Here is a 25,391-nt window from a genome sequence, read left to right on the forward strand (position 1 = left end):
CTTAATTCTGCTGTGTTTCTTAGAACAGGGGGGTCTCTGAGGCAAGAGAAAATTTAAAGAGGAGAACAGGAAAACAGCAAGGTGAATTAGCAATTAGGCAGGGCACCTACAAAAAGCATCGGAAATGCAGACGTACACATTTTTTAAAAGTAAGTACTTCATATTTTTAAGATACAAATTAACAACTAAGATATACAATCCATAGCCAGGCTGAAACATCCAAAAGTAAACCTGAAGCTACCCTTGCCTGACAGACCTTGCAAGAATAAGGTCCTGGGGAGGGTCTGGTCACTGGTAACCCATTGGAGTGGCATTAATTAAGTATAGTAGGCATTTTAGTCTTCCTACATCATGATCAAACACAGATGGTCCCAGAAGGACAGCCTGCTCCACTTGTGAATTACCATGGTTCTGCCTGAGCCTCTATCTAGCCTAAAGTTAAGAGTACAGACAGGACAAACTTGAACAATCTCAAGTTATCTTACCTCAGTTTCTTCATCTGTAAAATGGAGTCAGAACAAAACTTGAAAGGGAGAGTCCGTGACCTTTGTTGTCTGATGCCAAGAGATGTGTGGAAGTTGGTAAGACTACTTGCTGAGAAGCTGAGAGAGACGCTGGAGAGGCCACAGCCAGCCAGCAACTGCCCAGCCCACACTGGTACCACCTGCACCCAATTCTTCACTAAGATGACAGAGGAAGCTGCAGGAGGTGGTGCATGCCTGTAAATTCCAGTGACTCTGGAGGCTGAGGCAGAAGGATTGCAATTTCAAGGCCAGCCTCAGCAATTTAGTGAGACCCTGTCTCAAAATAAAACATAAAAAGGAAAAAATAAAAATAAAAAGGACTGGGAAGTTAGCTCCATTGTTAAGTGTCCCTGAGTTTAAACCCAGGTACCAATAATAATAGTAATAATAATAAAATGACAATGACCATGTTAGAGCTCAAAGATCCAAATGGATTCAGCTATAGCTTAGGATTTCTGACCTCAGTACAGCATATGGAGAATGTATGTGGAGGCCTAAACCAATCGTGATGTTCGTGAAGTCACGAGTTATCTTTATTACCATAGCCAGAATAAAAGGTAGAATCCTGTCTTCCCCTGACATGTAGAAAAGTTATTTAACCTCTCTTGATTGTAAAAGAGGACTAATTTCACTTTCACTTCTAAGAGAAGAATGTGAGAGAAACTGAAATGGCTAATATCGACCTGCTTGTGGACTGGAGCTCAATGCACTGTGGTAATTAATGATTCTGCATCCAAACATTTGAGCAAACTGAGTGTACACATACACCTATTTTAAACTCACAGCCTAATACTATCTCTTTTTTGTACTTTCTGTTCATCTCTGCATCACTTTCTCTTTATTCAGTCATTTTAAACCCATCTCTATGATTTTCAATTGAAGACTTTGATATTTACTCTGGGGGGAACTAATAGGTTAACACATTTTTTTTAATTTTTCATACCAGGGAGAGAACGCAGGGGTGCTTAACCACTAAGCCACATCCCCATCCCTAAAGACAGGGTCTCACTGAGTTGCTTAGGGTTTCACTAAATTACTGAGGCTGACTTTGAACTCTCCATCTTCCTGCCTCAGCCTTCCAAGCCACTGAGATTAAGGCATGCACCACTATGCCTGGCAGATTAACGCATTTTTAAAGTACAAAATCAAGTCCTGATTCCCAGAGTTGTTTGGAAGCAAAACTGGTAACACTTTTTTTCTTTTCTTTTGGTACTAGGGATTGAACTGAGGGGCACTTAACTAATGAGTCATATCCCCAGCCCTTTTTGTATTTTATTTAGAGACAGGGACAGGGTCTCTTTAGGTTGCTTAGGACCTTACTAAATTGCTGAGGCTGGCCTCAAACTTGTGATCCTCCTGCCTCAATTTCTTGAATTGCTGCAATTACAGGCATGCACTAGCACACCTAGCAAAACCAGTAACACTTCTAGCGTGATCCAAATGAAAGGTCCTGGTAATTAGTTTTCCATGCCCTTTTTTTTTTTTTTTTTTTTTTTTTTTTTTTTTTTTTGTATTGTTCATGGTGACCAGTGAAAATAACTAAACTAGCCTGGAGACAGAATTCTAAAAAAAAAAAAAAAAAACAAACAACTCAAATCCCCTTCTGGGCTGGAACAGGAAATACTTTTGCAGAGTAAATAGTAAACATATGGAACCTTTTAACCCCAAGTGGTCATGCAAGCTGAAAATATAAATAGCTTCAACAAGGCTTAGATACTATTTATGCATAAAAAGAATACACAGTTACTTTGGCAAAAACTAAGATTGACAATACAAGTGTTGATGAGGATGTGGAGAAAAAGAAATGCAGCAGGTGAAATCGTAGTTTTATTCAACTTGGAAAATGAGGTGATAATATGTGGTAAAGTTAAATAGCCAAACCCCTGTAATATAAGCCTGCAGTTTTGGACCTAGCAAGACCCCAGAGAACTCCTAATAGGGAGGATGAGACAAGAATGTTCAAAGCACAGTGGCACACACCTGTAATCCCAACAGACCTTGGAAACATCCTTCCATACAAGTTCAAGGCCAGCCTGGGCAACTTAGAACTTGCCTCAAAATAAAATTCAAAAGGACTGGAGATGTAGCTCCGTGGTAGAACACTTGCCTGGCATGTGTGAGACTCTGGGTTTGATCTCCAACACTTCAAAAAAAAAAAAAAAAAAAAAATGTTGTTCAGGGACACAGTGTTAATAACAGCAAAACAAGAAACAACCCAAGTATCCATTGGTATGAGAAGATGTCAATCAGTCATGATGTATTCATAAAATGGAATTAGCAGTGAACATGAATGAACATCATGAATGAATGGATCTTGGAAACATGCTGAGTGAAAGAAGCAATTCCCCAAAATATTATATATAGCATGATACCACTTTTAATTATAATTCTTTTTAAATTTATTTTTATTGCAAACAAATGGGATACATCTTGTTTCTCTGTACATGAAGTAGAGGCATACCGTTTGTGTAATCGTATATTTACCTAGGGTAATAATTTTTGTAATTATAATTCTTAATGCATATTAATTGTACAAATTAATCCTCAACAAAATACTTGCAAACTGAATTTAACAGCACATTAAAAAAGATCATATAACATGATCAAGTTGGTTTCAATCCAGGGAAGCAAGGATGGTTCAATATTAAAATTAATAAACAACATATCACATAAATAGAATCAAGGATAAAAATCACATATCACCTCAATAGATGAAAAAAATCCTTTGATAAAATTCAACATTCTTTCATGAAAAACGCTCTGATCAAATTAGGATCTATCTCAATATAATAAAGGCTATGTATGACAAACCCATAGCCAACATCATACTAAATGAAGAAAAACTAAAAAGTGTTTCCTCTAAGCAAAGGCACAAGACAAGGGTATCCACTCTCATCACTCTTATTCAATATAGTTCTAGAAATTTTAAACAGATTAATGGGCAAGAGAAAGAAATAAAAGGTATAAGACCACTTTTATACAATTCAATAACAAACAAAACTTTAAAAAAATTTTTTAGAAGCTGGGAGCAGTGGTGCATGCTTGTAATCCCAGCGGCCCAGGAAGCTGAGGCAGGAGAATCACAAGTTCAAAGTCAGCCTCAGCAACTTAGGGAGACCCTAAGCAACTCAGTGAGACCCTGTCTCTAAACAAAATATTAAAAAGTCCTGGGGAAGTGGCTCAGTGGTTGAGTTGCCCTGGGATTTTAGCCATGCTCCACTGAGCTCAGCTAGAACTAATCTTAAAAGCAAAAGAATAAATAATACAAAATTCAGAATTGTCATTACCTCTGGGGAAAGGTCAGCAAGGGGATGGAGTTGAGGGAGAATACAGGTAGCTTTAATTTTTAGGCTAGGGTTCACAAAACTAGTGTTTACTTAATTTATGCTTCATAATTTGTATGTGTATAATGTATGTTCTTTCCTTTTCTTCTGTAGTACTAGGGATTCTTTTCTTCTGTAGTACTTTTCTTCTGTAGTACAGGGGTGCTCTACCACCAAACTACACCCCTAGTCCTTTTTATTTTTTGAGATAGGGTCTCTAAGTTGTCCAGGCTGGCAGCTTGGATCCTCCTTCCTCAGCCTCCTGAGAGGCTCAGATTAGAGGCAGGCTCCAGATACGCCCCTTTGATACTATACTAATGATGTTTGAGTGGAAAATGAAAATGTCTATGTCTCTAACTAGATTTGAGGAACAATTACCACTTAGTAATATATTAAAATGAATGTAAATGGAAGTTTAAATTACATTACTGTGACACTCATCTTCTAACTCTAAGCTTTGGGGATTTGTATTAGCAGGCAACTGTTAAGAGCTTTGAAAACACTGCACATTTCTATACAAGCCAGGATTATTATTTCTTTGTAGCTTATTATTCCGTTTTTGATTTGGTGGATTGATAACTGGTATAATATATTTACATAGTTTGTAAAAATCAACTTCTAAAAGAAACATACAATAAAACTATGCTGAAATTTGGGGGAAGTTTAGGTCCTTTTAAAAAAAAAGAAGTATTGCTAATCATTGGTTTACATCTATGATAAAAGTGCTTATTTTGATAAGGCTGCAGTTGGCGGAAATGAAACATTTAAAGTGTCAACCCCTTATGAGTGCATTAGACTTAAAGGAATAAACATTTTGTAAAAAAAAAAAAAAAAAAAAGAAAGAAACAATTACCATACTCCTCCTCAATATATTATTTGGTACTAATAATAAAACTCAGGGCACAATGGATCTCTGGTATGATCAAGAATGTGTTTCATTAAGGGGCTGGGGCTGTGGCTCAGTGGTGGAGCGCTCCTCTGGCATGTGTGAGGCACTGGGTTTGACTGTCAGCCCCACATATAAATAAATGAATAAAATAAAGGTCTATCAGCATCTAAAAAAAAGTGTTTAAGAAAAAGAAATCCTTTTTTTTCTAATTTTAAAGTAATAAGTGCATATTGTACAAAGTTTGGAAAAGCAGAAAAGTATAAAGAATTAAACTCCTTGGACCATTCATCGCTGTACAATATAACCACTGTTAACATATTGTTTATTTCCTCCATTTTTTTTTAGGTGTAAAGATGGAATCAATATAGCATTTAAAAATTTTTTCAACACTAGGGACTGAACCCAGGTTCTCACACATTAGGTTAACACTCTCTCACTATGATACAACTCCAGTCGTTTTAATTATTTTATTTTGAGACAGGGTCTCGCTAAGTTCCCCAGGCTGGCCTCAAACTTGCTATCCTCCTGCCTCAGCCTCACAAGTTGCTATGATTATAGGCAAGTGTCACTACTCCTGGCTTCAATAGAACATTTCAAAATATAATTTCCTACTTAGATTTAGAATCTTGCTTGTCTAAAGGCAGCAATGATGCTTATGTGTACATAAAGCATTTTGAGTTGAATGTTCAGTTTTAAGTTCTATTAACCACATTATCTACATAAAGTATAACTTAAATTTTAGCATTTTACTCATTGGAAATTTTAAGGAATTAAAGGGGGACAATCAAACTCAGGGTTGCCAAATCTTTTCTACTATAACTTTTAGCTTCTACTTCAATTAGAATAAATAAATGTGATAGGATAGGGGTTTTCTTTTGATGATCTGCTTTTTAAAACTCTGATCTCAATGTAACAGTTTTAAAAAGTTTTATTTCTGAAATTGTTTTCTCTTTTAAATTCTTTTTTTCCACAATTTTTTGTTGGTGCATTATAGTTCTACCTAATGATGGGATTTGTTGTTACATATTATTTCTGAATTTTTGAAAGTGCAGTATCTCTCTGGCTAATATAAGTTTAAAGGACTTTTTCCCATTTCTGACCATATATACAAAATATCAATATTGTGATGCTTAAATTTTTCATTCTGATATGCACTTTAAAAACTTTTTTCCTTCAAAAATACCTCAACTTACCATCTGCTTAAATGTTAATGATATACATCATCAGAGCAGGTTTCGGGCATAAGAATTTCTAAACATTTATAATTGACTTTCATGATCAAATTGCAGAACCTTGTAAGAACTGGAATACTTTTCATTTCTCCGAAACTGGGTTCCTAACATGTGATTCTGATTCGGGAGGTCTGTGGTGGGCTTGCACCTTTCCACAGGTAATTCTAAAGCCTGTCCAGGCTGGCCATCTCCTGCTCTTAGTAACTTAAGGACATGAACCACCAGTTTTCTATTCAAAAGAACAAAGTTCCACCCTCCACCTGCAGCCTTTGTGCTGGCCTGGGGAAACAGATCAATGTTGCACCCCCTTGTGACAAAAAATTTTTCTTTTCTTTTTGGGCAGGGCTGGGGATAGAACACAGGTGTAGCATGCTGGGTAAGGTTCCATCACTGAGCTACAGTCCCAGGCATTCTTTTCTTTTTAAATGTATTTTAGTTGTAGGTGGACATAGTACCTTTATTTTTTTATGTGGTGATGAGGATGGAACCCAGGGCCTCTCGCAAGCTAGACGAGTGCTCTGCCGCGGAGCCCCAAACCCCAGTCATTCTTTTTGTCGATTTCTGAGACACACTGACAGCCTGGGTGACCCCCCTCCTAGTTCTTCAGATCAGGTCAGTAGGTGATGAGTGGGAAGTCCTCTTCCCTTCCAAAGACCCACCACTTCGGGGAAGTGGCCACATATCATTTTTCTCACTTAGGAAAATACAAAATGTTTCAAGAGCCCATTGCTTACGAGGAGTTCACAGTGAACATAAAAGAAATATAGGCAAAAGAAAATTGGGAGAAGGTCCTAAAGAACCATCCACCTGTTTGTTTCCCTTTGGACTGGTTCACCATAAGCCTCTGTTTGGGGGAGTATCTACTGTTGATAATCTTATTTATTTATTTATTTATTTACATTTAAAGAAACAGAAGCTTATTATTTTCAAACCATAGTTTATAACCAATATGTAAATGGGCACTGATATGCAAAATAATGTCAGTTGATAAAAACAATGACAATTCACAGTAGGCCTACATCATCCATGATCATATAACTGCAGAACTCTTTAAACACAAAATTTAACTACTAGAACCAGAAGTTGAAGGTGTAGATAATCTTTGTTTCTTGGTTTGATATTAGTGGCATGACAAAGAGGTCAGACTAGCTGGGAGAGGAAGGAAAAGATACCGAAAAAGGTAATCAAAGATTACCAGTTGGTAGCACTTTCTGTGAGCTAGTTTATAAAGGTAGAAATAAGGTTGTCAGATTGACACAACTGTCTACTCTGTCATTGGAATTAAATTAGGAAAAACTTGGCAATTTTCACTTAAACCCAACCCCACCCCACCACCACCCCACCCCCCAACCCCCCCAACCCCCGGGCACTGGGGATTCGACCCAGAGGTACTTTACCACTGAGCCTCATTTCCAGCCCTTTTTTTTTTTTTTTATTTTGTCACAGGATTTCACTAAGTTGCATAGAGCCTAAGTTACTGGGGCTGGACTCAAACTTGTGATCCTCCTTCCTCAGCCTCCCAAGTCACTGGGATTAAAGATGTATGCTACTGTACCCGTTAACCACTTGACAATATTTATGCAATGACTTGCCCAAATCAAGAAAGAAAAATACAATCACAGGACAAATTACTCTTTGAATGTTTCATAAGATGTGAAAATCCACAAAAACAAAACCTGTGCTAAGATTAAAGTTTAAATAGCTTTAAAATATTTTTAGTTCTTTTTATCTGAAATTGTTTAGACTACTTTCAGAGAAACTTCTCAACAGTTTCCTTATTGGAAACAGTTGAGAAGCTTTATAAGGCCAAGGTTACCAGGGGATTCAACCCAGTTTGATTTATGCAGTAAGAGGGAAAGAGAAAAGAAACGAAGCAAGAGCAAACATCTGTCAACCACCAAGAGCTGAAAAAACAGAGATTGAGCTTTGCAGAGAAATAACAAATATATCTGATGGTAGAGATCTTTTGCCTACATTTCTAGAAACTAAGCAAGTTTGTTTTGGTGTACCTTGGAGAAGTAGGTGCTGTCAGATGGCCCTCCCACAGATCTTCTTAACCGCCAACCAAAGCCAACGGCCTACTGCCAACTAACCCAAGGCATTCTTTAAAGTCAACCAGGACCTCCCCATGAAACCTCAAACAAAGTCCTCTAACAGGAAGCCACAGAAATCTAATAAAATAAAATGCACCTGACCCCATGTAAGAACATGAGCAGTCCTTGAGTTATATAACACCAGGAACAAAAAGAATGGGAGAAGTATCTGCAGGACAGCCCTTAAATCTGAATCCAGTTTAGAAATCTAGTATTTCTGAACTGAGGATTCTACAAAGAAGCAGTAAAGATCCTCATGGCAAAGCCAACGACAGTGTCAAGTGGAATTAGATGGAAACTTTCTGGAGCAAGAAATAAAATTAGAGGCAGCAGTCTCCCTGTTCTGTGCTCTTTTAGGCAAAATAAGCAGTGTAGGTGGTTTCAGTGGGCCGCTGAAACAGTGAATGGGACAGTTTGTGCCCATTCACAATGACAAGCCCCCGCCTGCATTTAGACTATTGGTCTCTTGATTTTTTTTCTTTTCTTTTTCTCCACCGAACTGAAGACAGACTGGCCTGCTGAGAAGGGGTGAGCCAAACATGGGCTAAATCCAAAGCTAAGGCTTTCCATTCTAGTGTACTGGTCACTAACTGGGCAGTGTTGGGCAAGTTAGCCATCCTATATCTCATTCCCCTGGACTGTGACAGGAGAGACCTGCAGGAGGTAATTTTGAAGGCTCTTTCCAGCTCTGAAGTTGTGTGTCGAAGATAACTGAGAAATGGGTGCAAATGGGAGGTGCTGTTTCTGAGGAGGCTCGACTCCCTCCTGCCTCAGCACTAAGACAGGAATTGCTGAGGTTGGGGAGCAAAGTTCCCTCAAAACTCATGATTTCTCAGTGAGGAGGCAAGTGATTTCAATGTGACTGGCTCACAGTGTTACAGCTTCTTGCCTTGCCTGAAGTCCCTCCGGTGACCTAGAAGAGAGGAAAATGAATTTATTTAGGGAGAAGATGCAGGTCACAGAAAAGGTTGTAACAGCACTGGGTACATGATGCAGGCAGATTAGTGGAGTGTGGCTCATCCCCAGGCACAAACCACATCAAAACCTACTCAGGATTGTGCTGGATGATTTTGTAATTGTTTGTTAAAACAACAAACCAACGTGATTCTGTGATTCCCACATTTCTGTTTATCTTTTACCGTCAGCAACCGTCAAGTCCTGACAAGTCAAGAATATCTTATAGGCTCACTTTCTACACCTGGGTACATCTTAAATTGGAAGAGGGGGCACATCTGCCAATTTTCTTTGTCCCAATTTGAAGGCTGCTTAGGTATGGAAAGAAGGTTGTCCCAAACCTGGGCAATGATTGGCTTTAAAAGAAGGGTGTAAGGTCATTTACCGTGAACCTATTTTCCTGACTTTATAATGAGTCTATACTACCACCACAAAGGAAGTCTGAGGTTTTAAATGACAGTTGACTTTGATCCTTCTGGGTGTCTGCTTCATCTTGGAAGTCATCACAGAGGCGGGTGGGGTGGGCAGTAAATGAGGTGAGCTCTTTACCATTTATTGTGAGGTACTGGCCTGGCGACTGCAGTCCTGGGACTCACGGATCGCGCTAGAGCGGGCCGGACAGTTGGAGGAGGAGGTTGCAGGGTGCAGAGTGACCCAGGCAAGCCCCGCAGGTGGCTCAGTCTCCCATCATAAATCCCCGCTCCACTATAAACTCGTCTTCATCTCTAAAATGGAAAGATCTTAAAAGCGCATCTCCACTTTCCGAGGTAGCCCCTGTGGTACGGGAAGTTTTCCTGGAGGAAGTGCGGGTGCGCCCAGACCGCGCGGGGAGGCGTGGCCGCCGCGGACTCGGGGAACCCACCCACCCCGCGTCTGTCCTTGTTCCCCGGGGAGCTCCCCCTCCCGGGAGAGAGCTTTTAAGACGATTTTTCAAAAGCACCTCTGCGCGTCCTCCACTTCTTCCTCGGAGAGGGCGGGAGGGGAGGGCGCGGTGTCATCTTCTCGGCACCAGCCTCGGCAGGGTCGGGGAAGTCGCCGAGGGAAGTCCTGGGAGGCAGGAGGACGCGCCGCGCAGCCGTAGGACCCCTTGGGCTCCCGGGGAGGGCGGCCCCGGGGAGGGCGCCCGCGAGCTCCCGCTGCTGCCTGTGGCCACTGGGCACTCGTGCGGCCGGGCAGAGGGAGGGGACAGCGGGGCCAGGGGTCCAGCCGCGACCCGAAAAAGCTCGGCCCCTCTGGTGCTCCGTGCCCGCGGCCCGGCTCACGGCAGCCGCTTCTCCCTTCCCCGCAGCCGCGCCGGGACCATGTCAGCGGAGACCGCCAGCGGCCCCACCGAGGACCAGGTGGAGATCCTGGAGTACAACTTCAACAAGGTCAACAAGCACCCGGACCCCACCACGCTGTGCCTCATCGCGGCCGAGGCCGGCCTTTCCGAGGAGGAGACCCAGGTGAGCGCCGCATGTGTCCGGGGCGCCGGCCCTGCCAGGGCGGAGCGGTCCCGGTGGCCTCCAGCCTCGCGCCCTCGCCCGCTGGCCGGTGGTTTAGAGCCCAGCTACTGCATCGCTCCCACCACCGCAAGCGCAGCTCCCTGATTCCCAAGGGTTCCCCGTCTGCCCTCTACGCTCAGTCCGTGGTGGCTGCCCCCGGATCTGCGAAGGCACCGTGGTCACCTTTACGTCCCCTGGCTTTTCCACTCTCTCCCACAGCCCGGGATAAATTCTGTCCTCCCTCCGGGTTGGGAGCAGCATCGGTCGCCTGCTCTTGTTTCGATTTCCCCGGTTCGCTATTCCCCTTCAGGGTGTTGCGCGAGACCTTCAGGAACATCTATTCTCAAAGGGGACGTCACAGTTGGAAGGAACCTTAGTATTCAGCTTTCAATTCGGTTCTCAGACTTGGCAAATGAGGAAACTGAGGCCCAGAGGAGGAAGTTGTTAGGATGGCATGGGTCGTTAAGCGTGTTCTCTCCACTGCAGCTCGCCCGGCTTTCCCTTAGCGGCAAAACTCAAATTGTACCTAGCCAGGCAGATCTGGCTCAGATTTAAAAAAAAAAAAAAAAAAAAAAAAAAATCCCTGGTTCTGAGGTCTTGAGTCTTTTTCTGCAGTTTTCCAGGAATGTAGACATTTGACATCACAGCTGGAGGGAATGGCAGCACATATCCCCTTAAGTGCTCTGATTTTTTAAAGAAGTCTCTTATCCCCCAAATTGATTAGAGAATGCAGCACTTGAATGTGCAGTGTTGGAGCCTTTAGCTGACTTTTTTTTTTTTTTTTTTTTTTTTTTTTTAACCCTGTCTACACTCTGGCTTCTATTTTCCCTTTGGTCATGAAAAGACAATTTGTTATGGATGATAAACTACTTGAAACTGGGCTAGCATCACTTGTGGGAACCCAAAGCACTTGACGCCTCTAATTTCAAAGCTAAAGCAAAGACACTCTTATTCTTCCCATTTTCTAGAGCACCAGGGATTCTGTCCTCTCTTCACCATGCTCATTTAAAACTTAAACCTTATAATAGATGCTCCCGGGATCCTAGGACCAAGACCCTGGACCCCAAACCCAAAATGATTTCTGCTAATTAAGCCAGAGGCACTTTGGAAAATTTGCCCATGGTTAATCCTCTCCTTCACAGATCAAGTAGAAAGGCAGACATATCTGTTTCTAGCAAATGGAACAGCTGTCTGACTAACCAGAACCAGAACTAAGTGGAGGGTGATTTATTGTAACCCAAGTCTAACAACTCATGTTTCTTGGAACCCCTGAGGAGGCAGGCTGCTGAAGTTTGAGCATTTTGCTATATTTAGAAAAGAGAAATGATCATGAAGACAACTCATCTTTTATGGCTGTAGTATTCTGTGGGGACAGTACTAACAAGGATGGTAACCCCTTCTCAGCATCTGATTCTCCCATGGCAAATTAGCATCAATCCTTTTACCTGTAAAGCAGAATAATTTTGTTAATATTTGTTGTTCACTATTGTGTGTGTGTGTGAGTGTGAATGAGTGAGAGAGAGAGAGAGAGATGGATGCTATGTATCAAACCCAGGGCCTCAGGCATTTTAAACTTGCACTCTATTCTACCACTGAACTACACCCCCAAGTCATATGTGGATCTTTGGAATGAATAATACTTGCCATGTGTTGTTGGAGGAATCCTCTAAGTATTAAGTTATTTTCTACATTACCATGAGGGTAGGTACTGTTAGCCCAATTGTCTAGATAAGAGAACTGAGGCTTAGAAAGGTTAAGAACTTGCCCAAGATCACAGTTAGGGGGCAGCCAAGTTAGGACTTGAACCTTGGAAGTCTGGTTCCACAATCCAGACTCTTGACCACCATGCTATGATGTCTCCACAGAGGAGGGATGGAAACAACTGGGTGAGTTGGAGGGAAGGACTGAAAAGTCATATTTCTTTCTGGAAAAAAATTCATGCATTAAAAAACAATCACTCTAGGCCATAGTCATACTCAACCGTTTCTCCAGAGCCACCTGATATTAGGGAATTAAAACTAAATCTGGGTAGGGACAGGAAGCAAGAGCACCTGCTTCTTTCTGAGGTTGAGGTCTGCAGTGCAGACACCTGCACATCAGATTCATCTGCCCCTCTTAGGCGGCCCTTTCTCCATTCCCTCTCTTCTGCCATCCTCAAATCAACAAATGGTAGACCCAGCCCTGCCATGAGTGGGTGCGGATGAGTCAGCCCATAGCAGGGGCCCCTTGGCTTCCTCTTCCTGCCATGGGGCCAACACCTTCTTCCTCCCTGCGGCTACCACAGCTCAGCCTGCCTCTGTCTTCCTGCCTAGACCTGCAGGGAAGCATCTGGAATACAGAGCTCAGAGAGAGACAGTTTAGCAAGTTTCAGGAAAGAAGATCCCTAGGTACCTCAGGCCACCTGTCCTTGGTCACTCCTCACTGGATAGGGTCTCATCTTCCCAATCCTTCTGCCCCCCAACCCTACCATCTTCATGAGTACTGGTAGATGAGAATGGTTCTTTAATCTCCTCAGACAATGTATACATTTTTTAAGGTGTCTTCTACAAAAAGAAAAGCATCTTTTGGAGATACAATGTCTAAGGATGAACTTTTAGACATTCATGAAATTATTTTTATTTGTAGCAGTTCTTTTAGGGACCTTGGAATAGTTCCATGGAGGCCACGGCCCACCACACCTACATATAAACAGGATCAGTATCGCCACAGCCCTGTCTCTGTTCTTCACCAGTGTGGCCCTTTTCTATGCAAGGTCCAAAGCCAAGATAATATTCATCACAAAGGCCTGGATCTTCACACTACCCTAGCACCCAGGACCTCCAGAGATAGAACTGTACTTAATTTTCCTAGAACAAGTAATACTTTAGAACAATAAAAACATGCATTAGATACTCTTGTGAGACAGTAATGACTCACTGCTGATGCTTTGACAGGGGCAAGAGGAGCTGAAAGGGGGAAACATTCTCTGACTAGGGGTTTTGTGGACTTCTTTTTTTTTTTTTTTCCTCCACCCCCTCCTCTTGGATAAGTCTAATAATGTACTGACATCCTAACAAGGTTTGAGGGAGGCACATCTTTCACAATGGCGAGAAAACCCAGTCTTCACACTTATGAACCAACCACAAAAGAATCTGCAGCTCTCTTTATAGCTGTCCCACTGAGGACAAAATTCTCTGCTATGGGGGTGGGGGGGAACCTGCAGTAATTCAGAGCAACATGAAGGGTGCTTTAATTTTTTAAGTTGCATTTACAGGGATCCTAGAATGATTTTTCCTCCTCTAGACAATAACCTAAACACCACCTACATTTAAGTTAGTTGAAACCTTTACAGCATCCAAACACCTCTTTTTTATTTTGAAGTCAGTGTTAGAAGGAACTGGGAAAGCTCTTTCATCAGCCCCCTGGGAGTCTAGGATGATCTAGTGTTCTCCATTACACACACACACACACACACACACACACACACACACATACAATCATACAATTCAAGCGCAGTATAGTTGGCATTGGTTCTTGGAGAAGTTTCCAGTATTCTTTATCTCCTCTTGATGTTTTGGGCTTGTTCCCAGAACCCAGTGGTTTTTAGTTGTTAGATGTTTTATCTGTGGAATAAAGACCTCTAAAGGTCTCCCAGTGAAAAGAATGAAATGTTAGTTGCTAGAGAAAAGGACAGGAACAAAGTTATTTTGCCCTAACCCCTCCCATCCCAGTGTCTCATTATCATCTGTTCACTCAGAGTAAATAAATCTCCATCAGTGGGTGAGGGTAATGAGGGCATGCATTTATAAGCAAGCAAGGGATGAATATCTTTCCCAGGGGATGGCAGAAACAAAGGCGAGAAAGACAAAGCCAGGTGGAAAATCAGCATTGATGTGTCTCAGACATGATAAGATTCAGCTGGGGTGGGGGGAGCAAATGAAGGATTTAATGGTTTTTGTTGGACAGCACCTGGTTTGTTAAATTATCCTGTATATATCTGATTTTAAAATCTATATCTTCAGAAATCAGTTGAGCTTTTCTGGCAAATCCTTCCATCCCGCAGTGCTGGGGCTCAATTGGTTAAGCATTTGGATGTCAATTTGCAAATTCACAGCAAATTCACAAACGTGGTCCAGGGTGAAGCAATTTTCAGTAATGCCATCAATATTCTATTTCACTCCGTAGTGTAAAGATGTGGGTGATTCCTTTGAATGGGGCCAACTCAACCATTTTGTCTTAAATGAGTCCTGATAGAGTGAGATTTTCATCCTCTAGGTTTTAATTAGTCAGTCTTTAAAATGCTGTCATTTATTCAGCTCTAGTCACTGGAAATCCTATTTAATCAGCACTTGTAGCCTTGAAACCCCCACGGGGCTGCCTCATTAATGAAGCTGTTGTCACGCTGTGCTCAGGCCAGAACCCAGAGTTAACTGAACACACATATGGATTCCAGAAGAAAATGTGCCCACCTTTCACAGAACTTGGGTTGAAGGCACCAAAGTTATGTGAGCTCTCTGGTCTCAAGATTAGTGATTCCCAGGAGCAAAATATGACATCCAGGGAGCAATACCCAAAGAAAAGACTTCCCTTTCCTCCTTGCTGGCCTCTGCTCTGACTTTAGATTCCTTTGCTCTGCAGCCACCCTCCAGTGTAAAGGATAGGCACCTGAACTTGGCAGCTGTGTGTGGCAGTGCAACGGGAGTTGAGGTGTGGCCCTGTGGTGTTCAGCCAGCTTAGCACTGACACGGAGCCCTAAACCATCCTGGGGCCTCACACCCTTTCTAGTGCTACAGCCTGTCCTCCAGGACTTGCTCCTTAGAAGCACTTCTGCTTCTGTGGGTTTTCACCCTCTCTTCTGATCTTGGGCTTACACTAAACTCCCTTTCAGTTCCCTAGATCTCTGCAGAGATGAGATCTTCTCTGGTTTGGCCTGAGAGCCTGGCCCATTGGCTCTGAGGTTGAAACTGCACCTGAGCAGTCATCAGGTAGCGCTAAGCATGAGCCCCTCTAGATGCTTCCCTCTGCACCGCCTCTATTAGCACATGCAGGTCTGGTGTCTGAGAGCTGGGCTGTTTCTGTTTCTTTGCTGTCCTCTCATCCGCTTGCCCCTGGAAGGCCAGAGAGCTCTGAAGAGACAGTAGGAACCCCCTAAACTTGTTTCATTTATAAGAAGAGCTGACTGATGCTCTATTTTTAGGGACTTTTTTCAAGTTTTCAAAACTAAATAGTTACAACAGAGCTTCCTGGTGGCAGAGCCCAGTGCTGCAGAGCCCTGGGTGGCCACCTCCCCAGGCAGCTCCCTGTTTACACCAGTGTGACAGGCACCACTGTCATTCTCACAATATGCCCTGACATGTGAGCGGCTGGGAAGCACAAAGGAGAGCAGAACACGGGGAACCGACTTCCTTATCGAGCTAACTTCTCTCCAGTGTGGATCAGCTTGCTGCTCTGTTTCCTCGCTACTCCTGCTTCAAAGGGTTTTTTTTTTGTTTGTTTGTTGGCAGTACTAGGGATTGAACCCAGGGATTCATGCCTGCTAGGCAAAGGCTCTACCACTGAGCTACACTACCAACCCTTTTTATTTTTTCATTTTTGAGATAGGATCTCACAAAGTTGCCCGACTGACCTCCAACTTGCAATCCTCCTGCCTCAGCCTCCACGCAACTGGAATGACAGGCATGCACCACCATTTCCTGGCACATTTGTTTTCTTAAAATCCCAACTTCCTCCTGATCAACCTGGTCCAGACCCCAGCTTTATTCCCCAGCATGCTTCTCCTAATCTCTCACCCACTCCATTGTATAACAAAGGCAGCTACTGACTGAGAGTGTAACATAATGCATTATAACACATAAAAATGTCTTCCCATGGTACTAGGTCTAGCAGCATCCCATCTGGGAGCTTCTCCGATCATGGTCACTTCTGCGAGGTATGAATATGTGGGTCATACAGAACTGGAAGGTTCTAGTAATCTGCTAGGTCTTCTCCACCTTCTCTCACTGCACAGGGGCCCTGGAGCAGGAAAGATGGGGCTGACCCACTCCCCATATTCCTGAGTGCTCCCAGGTTGTCTAGTACTCAGTTACCATTCATTTTATTCATCAGATTGTTACTAATTAATTACTCAGTTTACTTGGTACGAAATCAGTTACACTAAGGATAATGAATCAATCAATAAAAATAAAGATCTGGTATTCAGTGTCATACTGACAGCCCAAAGAAAACAAATGAGTCACTTAATGACTGGGAATTGATGAGCTGAATTGAGTGTAGAGTAATTGAACAACACATTGTTTGCTTTGAATTGATAGTCAATTGGTATAGTTTAAAATAATTAAAACAAGAAGCAGCTGAAATATATAAACTATGAAAATAACTACAGAAAAGTAAAAATAAAAAATAGACATGCAAAAAAATTCTTACTAGTTAGCTAACAATGAGCAAAGCCCACAGTAAGATCAGCCATAGAGATCTATCTGGGCATCAAAGAAAGTCTTTAATTCCTTTTATTCATTCAACAAACATTGAGTAATCTCTAACTCTTGAGACTTTGTTGGGGCTAAAATGTAATGGTGGTGATACGGGTGAGTGTGTAGACTAAAAAAAAAAAGTGAATAATCCAGGCACTGTGTCACACGTTCATAATCCCAGTGACTCAGGAGGCCAAGGCAGGAGGATGGCAAGTTTAAGGTCAGCCTCAGCAACTTGTAAGACCCTATCTCAAAACAAAAAATAAAAAGGGCTAGGGAAGTAACTCAGTGGCAGAAAACTCCACTGGTTCAATCCTGAGAACCAAAAACAAATAATAAACAAAAAAAGTGAATCCACAAGCAAATAATAATAAAATATTAAAAGTTCTATGAAGGTAACAAAGTACTAAAATACATAAGGAGAACCTACTTTTGATAAGAGTGGTCAGGAAGACTTCATCAAGAAGGTTCTACTCAAGCTGGAAACTGTACATCACGAAGAGATCATCATATAAAGAATACAGCCCATTCTAAGCATAGGGAATGACTATGCAAAGGTCCTGAGACAGAAAAGTTTGGTGCCACAGTGAAAAACATCCCCATGGGCCCATCCCTTGCTTCCCTCCTTCCCAACTGGGCCACAAGGCTGTGTTTTAGACGTTAAACAGGCTTTTCAGTTTCTCAGTATGTGATGGATAATTTTGCACATTTCTTTCTTCCAGAAATGGTTTAAACAGCGCCTGGCCCAGTGGCGGCAGTCGGAAGGCCTGCCCTCAGAGTGCAGATCTGTCACAGACTAAGGAGGTGGCAGGCACCGGCAGCTTCCTCCATGAGGTCCAGCTGCTGGTTCTCCACTGCATCACGCCGTTTTGATTTTTCAGTGTAACGTTGTATGTTCCTTTGTTAGCTATCCTGCTGTTTAACACAGTGTTGTGTTTTGTTAGATGTACATAACAAGAAAATAACAACCGGAAGCTAACCACAGCTTCCGTGTAAAGCAGTGGCTTGGCTGGGAACGTGGTGTGGCTTGCATTTCCCTCCGGGTTGGAATGTTAGATGGTGTGAACGCCATCTAAGTTTGCTTTTGACCCTTACCTCCCAATGACAATTTGCTTTTACCATCCATTTCAAAACAAGCAAGGCCTCTGTTGAAAAGATAACATGACGGAGGGGGGAAAGCATTTCCTTCTGAATCTCCTTACCTAAGTTTTTCTCCTTAAGTTTCATTTAAACATTGATGATTGAGTGAGAAGACAGAGGTGTATTTGAGTTGTTCAAATTTTATAAAACAGTTCCTTGGCATACAGCTGTATTAATTTGAAAAGAACCCAGTTAGGTTAGAAGAAACTTCAACCAAAATGCGACTCCAAAAAACTCAAAAAGTCTTGAATTTACCTTATTTAATGCATTTGTTAAGTTTATTTTGCTAAATAAAATGAACTGCTTTTTTGTCTTTAAAATGATATTCTAAATAAAACCTTGACTTTTTGTTGAAAATACAGAGTCCTTTGCAGATTTTTTTAACCTAATAAGAAACATATCAAAGAGAAACGGAAGAGTTCCTCCCAGGAGCTGAGAGTTGTCATTTTCCAAGCCCTTGCTTTTCAAAGTGTGGTCCAAGGCCAGTCATCAGCATTAGTGGTGAGCCTGTGAGATAAGCAGGATCTCAGACCCCAATCCAGATATGCAATCAGATTCCACATTCCTACTGAGGTTCTCTCATTCACGGCCCGCGTGGGCCAGGGAGTGGGTACTGTTGGAGGGATGGGCTGGCTGCAAAATAAAAGCTGTGAAATTTATATATCAAGACAAAAAGGCAAGAATATTTTAAAAATGAACATAACTGGTTGAGCCATCCAGAAAGGTCTGGCTCTTAACAACGAAGAAATTTGCAGGCTGGGGTTGTGACTCAGTGGTAGAGTGCTTGCCTCATACGCATGAGGCATTGTGTTTGATCCTCAGCACCACAGGCAAATCCACAAAATAATATAAAGGTATTATGTCCATCTACAACTAAAAATATTAAAAAGAAACTTGCACTCACTTTATTTACAGTGATACAGATCAAAGGGGATCATCAGTAGGTAAAAGGTTTCAGAGTGGGAGAAGTCTTGTTTTGGTGCTTGCTTCTCGGTGTGGCAGGGTCTTGCAGTAAACAGGTTGTTTGGCGTTTGGTTCTTACTGAGTTACTCCAATCCCAGGGCTGTGTTAGAACTTGAACTGTGAGCTAGAACAGGGTCCCAGCTTGAGATGGGCATTTGCACACCAGGGGTTTTCTGCCTGAGAGTTCCCATAACAGGGCTTCCCTCATGGCTCCAACGCAGGTCATTTTACACATGGCACATAGATGGCTTCCCGCAAGTTTCCCCAAATGGTTTGTATGTACAGGAAAGTTTAAGCAGCACTGTTTCAAAGGACACCACTGTCAATTTGCATCCATTTACTATGGTAGCACATTCAGTGTCTTAATAGCCTCTCAAGATGGTGTCAGGTTGCATGGAATAGAAACTTGGTAAGATTAACCAAATAGGCATTTTTGTTTGTGTACTTGCTTAACTGATCATTTTTACATAAGATGTCAATAGGTAGGTAATCCTGGGCTGTTAGAGTAGTTCCCTAAAGTTGTCAAGGGTTTAGGGTCCTTCTGTACTCACTTTGCTATCTTTAGCACTTGGCTCCTGTGTGCAGGGATGCTGGGGCTGAATCTGCATTTCAAAGAGATGGGAGGGGGAGAGTGCAAGTGCTCAAGCAAAGGGCAAATGCCAGCCAAGACTTTCCCTTTAAAAAGGTTTACACACACACACACACACAGATTGCCTGGAAGTCCCCACCTAGCAGTTTTCATCTACATCTCATTGGCCAGAGTGGGTCACACAGCAACCCTACCTGCAAGGGAGTCTGGGAAGGTGAACATTTGTAATTGGGCCTATTGCTGCTTGAGCGAAATTGGGATACAGTTGCTAAGAAGGAAAGGGGCTGGAGATGTAGCTAGTGGGAGGGTGCTTGCCTCCTGGACCTGAGGCCCTGGGTTTATCTCTGGCACTTGCAAAAATAAACCAACAAAAAGAGCAAGAAGAAGGAAAGAACCAGGCGTGGTGGAGCACGTTTGTAATCCTAGTAATTTGGAAAGCTGAAACAGAGAGATCACAAATTTGAGGCCAGGCTGGGCAACTTAACAAGACTGTCTCAAAATTTTTAAATTTAAAAGGTTATGGATGTACTTGGTGATTCGAGTGCCCCAGTATTCAATCCTAGTAAAACACACACACACACACACACACACACACACACACACATACACACACACACACACGAAGGAAGGATGGATATTGGAAAGGCCACTAACAACGTCTATCAGTCTAGCCAGGAACGATGCTGGTGAACGCTTCTGACCTCTTACCTACAATGCTGGCTCAATTTTCCAGTTCTTTAAAGAAAGAGCCCAGCAGTAAAAACACTAACGATTGTTCTGAATACAACTGTTTACAAGAGCCGATTAAACATCCTTGGCAAGCTTCCTCTCCCCCTACCTTAAAACATTTCTTCTGTAAACAAATAGACAGTGAGCCAGGGCCCGAACAGAATAGCCTCATCTTGGCATCCTCCCTCAACCTAATTAGTGATGGTCTGAGCATCTGCCAGCCACAGGACTGGATGCTGACTTTTTTGTTGAAAAAAAGAAGGGTAAAGGTGGGGACGAGGCAGAAGTATGGATATATATTAACACCTGCTCATAGAGAGCATTTTTTAACTTTTTGAAGCATTCTCACACATACCGGCTAACATGTTGGGAGGGGCAAGTGACAGAGCACAGATTCGCTCATACTGCAATGAGAGAGATGCTGAACCAGGTCTAAGACACAGGTCAGAAGTCTTTCCAGCACATTGGCTCCATGATTCAAGAACAATCCAGGACAAGAAGAGTTAACCTGTGGGCAGAAGTCTCACATCCCTTGAGGGAGGTCTAGAGTCCTTGAGTGGCCCAAGCTGAGAGGAAAAGGGGATTCGGTGTTCTTTGAGATGCGAATTTGTTACCAATACTAATCTCCTTGCATTTGGTTTTTTTTTTAAACTATAAAGCAAAGATTGTAACACTTTTCTAAAAAAAGAACCTCTTTGTGAGGATGCAATAATTACCATTGCTACAAAGTACTGGAGAACATAGTCGGGCTTATTTTGATCCATAAGTCTTCATGAGAAGCCAGAGTTCCAAGGTTTATCTGGAGTCCCTACTGGACACCCAGGGTCACACACCAAAATGATAATACCCTCCCTAGACTGAGAAAAACTGCATGAGCCCTCTCTCTCTTGAAGGGGTTGTGATCCTGTGACACTGTCTACCCAATGAGGCTTAAATTGAAGACTGGGAGTGGGGCTTGAAGGAGTATTTTGTCGTTGTTTTGTTTTGTTTTTTGTTTTTAATATTTTTTAGATGTTAATAGACCTTTATTTTATTCATTTATTTATATGTGTTGCTGAGAATGTAACCCAGTGCCTCACACATGCTAGGCAAGTGCTCTACCACTGAGCCAATAGCCAGCCCCTGAAGGAGCATTTTTGCACTTCTTATTTTAGTTTTTGCAGTGCTGGGAATTGAACCCAGGGCCCATGGCATACTGGGCTGCATTTTTGCATTTCTTTTTTTCTTTCTTTCTTTTTTTTTTTTTTTTTTTTGCTTTTTTTAGATATACATGGCAGTAGAGTATATTTTGGCATATCATACACACAGGGAGTATAACTTTCCATTCTGTAGTTGTACATGATGTGTAGTTACACGGTCATGTATTCATACATGGACATAGGAAAGTTGTGTCTGATTCATTCTACTGTCTTTCCTGTTCTCATCCCCCTCCTTTCCCTTCATTCCCCTTTGTCTAATCCAATGAACTTCTATTCTTCCCTCCCCAAACCTTATTGTGTGTCAGCAGCCGCATATCAGAACATTCAGATTGGTTTATTTACTTAGCATGATAGTCTCCAGTTCTCATTTTTGTGTTTCTTGATTAAAAGTATACACAAAGTAGGCCGCTGTCCTTTTCTCCTATCTTGCCTTGAACCAGTTTCATTTGTTAAATGTAGAAACAGAGATAATCAAAAAAGAAACATACCATACAACCGACAAAACCCATAAAAATTACCCAGAATCACACCACCCAGAGGTAACCACTTGTTAATCTTAGCATTATGGATTACTGTCGGACCCACAAGACATCAACGAGGACGGCGAACCTAAGAGAGAAGGAATGAAAGGGACAAGAGACACAGGGAGTGACAGCAAGACAGGAATTCTGATCAAGCTGCAAATTTTTATTGTTCTCACGGGTATTTATGCTGAGGGAATGAGGGGTATGATGAGGTGCAGGCTGGTTGGCTGTGTTCTTCTATTGGGCTCCTGATAGGGTGCAAGTTCGAGCTGGCGGGAAGGTGAAGTTCGCACCAGCGGGAAGGTGAAGTCCCAGAAGAGACGCAGGGACTGCACCATAGGCGCCATACTGTCAGAATTATCAGCCAGGAGCAGGGAGGGGAGCTGCTGCTTATCGTAAAGGTCAGAATGTTCTCAGAATGAGAACTTCTTCTTGGTCCCTGACAGATTACCATATTGAAGAGGAGGAATACTTTCTATGTATAAGTACACAGGGATCAAGAAGAAGATACTCAATATTTTAGAAGTTGATTACCTGAGAGAATGAAAAGATTTTCCCTAAGGGGGGGAAATTTTTTTTTATTTAGGAAAACATCTTGATATGTTTGTCTAGAATATAGATCTAGAGGGGAAAAATTCAGTGACTATGCTCAATTTTTAAAAAAGTGTAAATGTAGTACTTTGTCCCATGGAAACTCAGGTAGAAGAATATTTGGGAACTTTTGGCATTTGAACAAGGCAGAGACTGAGGAAAAAAATCTATAAGGGGGAGCAGGCTCTAGCCACATGTCAGTTGACCAGGAAGAGGACCTTTGAGAGGCTGGTGAGCTTGGCTTGGGAACTGTTCCTTTCTGCCTCTCTTCTGGTATCTTTACATTTCAGGAACTCCTCCCACTTCACACAATCCTGGTAGAGCAGTTAATTCCAGTGTCCTAAATAACCCAACCCGTGATAGGTAGACATGTGATCAGGCTGGCCAGACCCTGAACCAATGCACAGGCTCCTGATCAAAGATGAGACAATCAAAGAGATCAAAGTCCTTTACCAGAATTTCCCCAATTGACCTGAAGATGTAGTTCTTAATTGCCCTCTTACATGGAAAGTCCTGAGGATAGACCCATTGCAGGAAGCCATCTTCCAGCCACTCTGTAATGGGAAAGGATAGAGGTAGCCAGAGACGGGAGTTAGAGAGACAGAGAAAGAGGGAGAGGGAGAGGGAGAGGGAGAGAGAGAGAGAGAGAGAGAGAGAGAGAGAGAGAGAGACCTATGGCTCTGGTTCTCATTCTTCCCTTGGTCTACCCAAGCCTTCTTATCTCCATGAACAAGTGAATTCCCTTCATGGTGTATATTTGTCATTCACAATAAAATGAGTCCTGACTAATGGAAGAATGAAGGAAGGGAGAGAGAGAGAAGTCATGGAAGGAGGAGTATCAGCCACGAGGATAACTCAGAACCCAGGAGAAGTGGTCAACAAACCTTGGAAACAATTGGGCTGAGCACCAGACTGTTCTTAGTCAATGGGAAATTGAGAAAAACAATATTTTTCCATATTAAAGTAAAAGGTGATCATCAACAAATAGAACATTTACAGAATCCAAGTTGTGTTCTGTTTTGAAGTAAATACAAAAGTGTGGTAGACGTGATTCTGTCACCTTCTTGGGTGTATTTTGCTACTTTTTTTCAACCTTTGCCTTCCACGTATAAATCTTGTCCCACATATATTACTGTCATTTCAAAACCTCATACCAACTGTTGAGATGCATCCCTGCCTATACTCCATACCAAAGTGACTAACAATAATGATCATAATAAAAATAACTTGAAGCTGCATTCTTTTCCCATGATGGAAGCGCTGAAAGGGAGTCACGTGTCTACTCACTAGTCAGGCAAGGACGTAGGACACCTGCCACTGCTTATGTTGGCAAAGCAGGAGAATGAGATAATGAGATTTTTTGTGTTTTTTTATGAAGGCTGGTGCTGTGCCTTTGTGCTCTTTATACAAGCATCGGACTGATGAAGCCAAGCTTCCTAGAGACCTCTTCCTACACCTTCACCCTCACCTTCACCCTCAGGATCCCAGCTCACTATCACAGACTCGCAAGTGCTGCTGGATGAGGAATGTGCTCCTGTAAACAAATATCGATGTGGCTTCTTATAAGAGTTTTCCCCCTAAACTTAGAAAAACATGAGAGACATTGATTTGAATCTCAACTTAGGTAACTCATCCAACTACTTAAATACAATAATGAACTGACTCAGTTCGTATGAATCATCCTAAGGATTCCAGATTAGCAATGCTGAAGGATTTTCTTTCTTCTTCTTCCCACTCCTGTTTTAAAAAGCTTTCTAAATGGGAATTTGGCATCTTCTGGGAGTGACGAATGTAAATTTCTGGAGATAGTAACCCTAGGAACAAGAATCCTCAGGAGCAGAAGAACTACCAACCCAAAGCAGAGAGTGTGTTCAGGATACAGAACGTGGATTGATTTCCGAGAAAGGGAGTGTGTATATGTATTTGAATGGTCAGAAGGGACAGCTGAGGCAGAGTCCTGGTTGTTCCCTTATCCTTTCTTCTCTTCTTGAGTTTCATCTGAGAGATGGTGATCCAGCTGAAGACTAAGTTTTCTCACTTTTCTTGTGGTTAGGTTTTTCAGCCAGCCTCCAAGATGCCCCCAAGGATCTCTGCCTCCGAGTATTCACTACTTTGCATAGTCTCCTCCCACACCACACCAGGCTTGGTCTGTGTCTTGATCCATTTTGTGTTGCTATACAGAATGCCTTAGAGTGATTTATTTAAAAAAAAAAAAAAAAAAAGTAGTTTATTTAGGCTCTTGATTCTGGAGACTGGAAAGTCCAAGATTGGGCAGCCACATCTAGTGAAGGCTGCTTTATAACATGACAGAAGTCAGAGGGGCAAGCCAGCGTGTGCAGAAGTGAAACATGAGGGCGGCCTTACTTTATAACTGCCTGCTCGCATAGCAATCCATCCAATCCCACCAGAATTAACTCAGTCCCACAAGAAAGTTATTAAGCCCTCTTAACAATCACCTAATCACCTCTTAAAGACCCCCACCTCCAATAGCAGTCATATTTCAATGTGAGTTTCAGAGAGGACAAATAATATTCAGACCACAACAGTCTGTGTGACTAATAAAATACAGCAGAAATTATGGGCATCATTTCTGAGATTAGTTCCCAAAAAACACTCTGGCCTCTTCTGGGCCCACCCCACCCTCCCTCCCTCTGAGATGTTTTGCTCTGGTGGAAGCCATGCCGAGCAACCTACAGAGAGGCCCACAT

General features: G+C 42.3%; 1 protein-coding gene and 1 non-coding gene across 4 annotated transcripts in view; one reads left to right on the plus strand and one right to left on the minus strand.

Annotated features, from left to right (window-relative positions):
• Positions 1-18,449, plus strand: part of Hopx (HOP homeobox) — a 31,433-nt gene extending 12,984 nt beyond the window's left edge. Inside the window, exons 1-3 of one of the 3 annotated variants that reach the window (XM_047566372.1) lie at positions 9,758-9,782; positions 10,304-10,460; positions 17,671-18,449. In XM_047566372.1, the coding sequence (XP_047422328.1) occupies positions 10,317-10,460; positions 17,671-17,748 (222 nt within the window). In that variant the 5' untranslated portion in view covers positions 9,758-9,782; positions 10,304-10,316 and the 3' untranslated portion in view covers positions 17,749-18,449. Of the gene's footprint in view, positions 1-9,757; positions 9,783-9,932; positions 10,093-10,303; positions 10,461-17,670 lie in introns of those variants that run through there. The other 2 variants (XM_047566373.1, XM_047566374.1) reach the window with 2 other exon arrangements.
• Positions 13,523-13,630, minus strand: LOC124995175 (small nucleolar RNA U13). Its single transcript, XR_007110650.1, has one exon. It is a non-coding gene; the product is annotated as a small nucleolar RNA U13 (small nucleolar RNA).
• Positions 18,450-25,391: the final 6,942 nt, after the last annotated feature.

Source organism: Sciurus carolinensis, chromosome 10 (genome assembly GCF_902686445.1).
Source record: "Sciurus carolinensis chromosome 10, mSciCar1.2, whole genome shotgun sequence".
Taxonomy (NCBI): domain Eukaryota; kingdom Metazoa; phylum Chordata; class Mammalia; order Rodentia; family Sciuridae; genus Sciurus; species Sciurus carolinensis.